The sequence below is a fragment of the Hordeum vulgare genome, chromosome 4H (assembly GCF_904849725.1).
Source record: "Hordeum vulgare subsp. vulgare chromosome 4H, MorexV3_pseudomolecules_assembly, whole genome shotgun sequence".
Taxonomy (NCBI): domain Eukaryota; kingdom Viridiplantae; phylum Streptophyta; class Magnoliopsida; order Poales; family Poaceae; genus Hordeum; species Hordeum vulgare.
This window is the reverse complement of record NC_058521.1, coordinates 603,126,029-603,129,846: the sequence shown is the minus strand read 5'-3', so window position 1 is coordinate 603,129,846 and position 3,818 is coordinate 603,126,029. Positions and strand designations below refer to the sequence as shown.

General features: G+C 53.9%; 1 protein-coding gene across 1 annotated transcript; it reads left to right on the top strand.

Annotated features, from left to right (window-relative positions):
• The first annotated feature begins 753 nt into the window (after window positions 1–753).
• LOC123449977 (expansin-B7-like) lies at window positions 754–2,836 on the top strand. Its single transcript, XM_045127365.1, has 3 exons — window positions 754–1,372; window positions 1,471–1,661; window positions 2,235–2,836. Exons 1-3 carry the CDS (start codon window positions 839–841, stop codon window positions 2,593–2,595), a joined length of 1,086 nt encoding a protein of 361 aa, XP_044983300.1. The 5' UTR covers window positions 754–838; the 3' UTR covers window positions 2,596–2,836.
• Window positions 2,837–3,818: the final 982 nt, after the last annotated feature.

The following is a 3,818-nucleotide window of genomic DNA, read 5'->3' as shown; positions in this document are numbered from 1 at the left end:
TTCAAAAAAAACCAAAAAATAAACAAAATCTGAAACTCTTTAATCCCGGTCCGTGTAACGAACCGGGACTAAAGGGCCTGCCCCTGAGGCGCTACGAGGCGCCCACGTGGAGCACCTTTAGTCCCGGCTTGTGGCCTTTAGTCCCGCCTTTAGTCCCGGTTGATGAACCGGGACTAAAGCGCCTTACGGGCCGGGGCTAAAGGCGCCGTCCCCACTAGTGTCATATGAACGTCTGACACTTCTAAAATAGCACAATTGTACATGTCCTACGTAAGGAAACGGGGACATGTAGAAATTAGCAGTGCCACGGCCAAAGTGAGGCCTTGGATCACCGACACAACGTTTTGCGCCTGCCTTTCATGCTACGGCCGGTTGTCGGTGTGGCAGCATCATCCCCTGCATATAATACGTGACTGACACGTACGTACGTGGAGCGAGCCTAGCGCATGCAGCAACGTGGTACTCTAGTTGGACGGGACGTGCTATAGTTAGTGGCACAGTGTACGTTTTGTACTGCTCCTCCTAGTGCACAAGTGTACAGGAACTAGCTAGACATGTATGTATGGATGGATGTGCAGGGGAATGTAGGCGTGGAGATGTATGGGATGGACGTGCTCGTGACCTCCCCGGCCCGGTGCCGGGTGGCGATCCGAGTCGCTCCACCCGCATGTGAACCCAATAGGCCGGCACTCACGCCCATGGATCCATCCGCATGCCATTCCGCAGCCCTACCTTCTGTTACCGGCCGGCTATAAATACGGCCACTGCCCAGCGCCGACCGGCAGAGCAGAGCAGAGCAGCCGATTCAATCATCTGGTACTGGAGTGACCTGCTAGCAATGGCGCCCTCCTCCTCCTCCTTCGCCGTCGCGGCGGCTCTGCTCCTCTGCATCCTGGCCGCGCACGGCCACGGCTGCTGCGCCAAACGGAGCAGCGCCAAGAAGTCCCACTCCCACCACGGCGCGCCGCCTCCTGCTCCTTCCCCGCCGGCCACCCGCCCACCGTCCTACGGCTACGGCTCCCCTCCTCCCCCGGCCGCCAGCACGCCGCCCCCTGCTCCTTCCCCGCCGGCCACCCGCCCGCCGTCCTACGGCTACGGGTCCCCTCCTCCACCGGCCGCCAGCACGCCGCCCTACGGCTACGGGGCGCCTCCTCCCGCCGCCAATTCCAGCTCCAACAGCACCAATGTCGACGCCGGCGGCTGGCTCGACGCCAGGGCGACCTGGTACGGCGCGCCCAATGGCGCCGGGCCAGACGACAACGGCGGCGCCTGCGGGTTCAAGAACGTCAACCTGCCACCCTTCTCCGCCATGACCTCCTGCGGCAACGAGCCGCTCTTCAAGGACGGCAAGGGCTGCGGCTCCTGCTACCAGGTTAGAACAAAATTCTCTCTTTCCTTTAGAATTACATTTACTACTACCCATTATACTCGAGCAAGGGCTGTAATAACTGATCCTGGATTGTAATGCAGATACGGTGCGTGTCGGCGGGCCACCCGGCGTGCTCCGGCGTGCCGGAGACGGTGATCATCACGGACATGAACTACTACCCGGTGTCCCGCTTCCACTTCGACCTCAGCGGCACCGCCTTCGGCGCCATGGCCAAGGACGGCCGCAACGAAGAGCTCCGGCACGCCGGCATCATCGACATGCAGTTCAGAAGGTATCTTAATTTGTCATATTGCAATGCAAGTCACCATCGTCTTATCTTCATCTACCGCTTAACCTCCACTACCGACCATATGCTCATGCATGGCATCCATATATCCATCCATCGCTGCCGCTCGTGTCCACCGTCCGTCCGTTGCTTTCCTTTCCCAACCGCCGGCCCGGCCGCTTCTGCACAAAAGCAAACGGAAGGTGGCTGGCATGGCTAGCTAGATGGGGCAAGGTAACCGCCACCACGCCCATTTTTTAATTTCGCCTTGTCGTCACCACCAACTTTTTAACTCGACAAATTTTCCAAATAAACAATAAAAAAAATGAAGGACGACAAGGATATGTATAGGGCCCGGAAAGATTCTACCCAACACGACGTGTCATTTTCTTCCTCGAATGATAGGAAACAACAAGCCGTGGCATCGGCGTCGGCATTTTATGTATCTATGTTTTGGTGATCTTGGTCGCTAGTGTCGTGGTACATCGCGATCCCGTGACACTGAACAACATGGCATGGATCGAGCTAGATTGTTTTTGTGAGTGACATTGCTGTGTGTGTGTGTGTGTGTGTATGCAGGGTGCCGTGCCAGTACCCGGGGCTGACGGTGACGTTCCACGTGCAGCACGGTTCCAACCCCTACTACCTGGCCATCCTGGTGGAGTACGAGAACGGCGACGGCGACGTGGACCAGGTGGACATGATGCAGTCGCGGCCGGACGCCGCCGCCGGCGAAGGCGGGATGGCGCCGACGGGGGAGTGGGTGCCCATGACCGAGTCCTGGGGCTCCATCTGGCGGATGGACACCCGGCGCCCCATGCAGGGCCCCTTCTCGCTGCGCATCACCAACGAGTCCGGCAAGACGCTCGTCGCCGACCAGGTCATCCCCGCCGACTGGGAGCCCAACGAGATCTACAGCTCCATCATCCAGTTCGACTAACCATTTTCACTTACCTTGATCCACCATATATACACACCCACAAAATATGTATGTGTGTGATGATGCATGCGTGCGTGGCGCGGGTGATTTTAGTGCCTTACGTAGCAGGGTGAGACGTCGCCTGTGACGTCCGGTGAGTAGCGTCGTCGTCCATCGTGTACTCCAGTCCTGTGCTTAGCCTTATACTACTACATGCATGTATCACTTTCATTATAATGTTGGCATCTACTCCAATTGTCCATCCACCGCTCTAGCTATCTACCTGTGCCTATGTTTAGTAGTTTTTCTACGTTGATCTCTTGTCCATTTGGCATCTTCGAAAACGGATATATAGTATCCCGACAACTGCATCAAGCAATGCACACAGTCATTTTCTTGAATGAAAACAGAGTTCAAGTCATCGACGACTACCAAAAGAGGAATACAGATAGAATTTAAAACATGACCATGTCTGGTGATATATATATACTTATTACATGGCTTGCTGGTTAATCATTATTGCAGTTAACTGAAACTTTGCATGTGTGTACATTCCTTGGTGGCTGGGGGTGGAACACTCGAGATGCATGCACTGACCATGGTTGTTGATTGATTGTTTCACGGTTCAGATGGAACAAAAGTATTGCGGCCGCCCGTGCCTGCTAGCTGCTGCGCCTTGGCCTTTAGCGTTGGTGTGCTCCGTTGGATGGACGCATCTTCATTTTGCCTCTTTGCGACGCCAATACATGCCATGTCTTCACGGGCGTTTGGCCTTTTTTTCCCATCTCCCACCACTCAACCGTCCCAAACATGCTACAGCTAGCGCTACGTACGTGGAAGCTGATCAACCGTGTCATTGCCTTGCTGGCGTTTCTACAAAACAGGCTTCTCTGCCCCAGCTTTATAGAAATCTTCTTTCTAACACTGTCTTTTCAGAAGAACAAGGAAAAGGTCTTTATTGAAAGCAAGAATATCTGTAGGAAAATTAACCAGCTTACAAACAATTGACCACCACCAGAGCCACCAACATGGAAAATTCACATCCTTCTTATTACAGCTGGCAAGGTTAGCGTGTGTTATAACGGGGGCACAAATATTCTTGTAGGTTAGAGCGCCACAACACATCCATCCTTTATACATTGGTGCATTATAATTCTAGTGGATTTTTTTACGTGATCACCGTGATTTACCGAACATTTTAATGTTAATGTGACTGCATACCAAAAAATGAATTTATTTGGTAA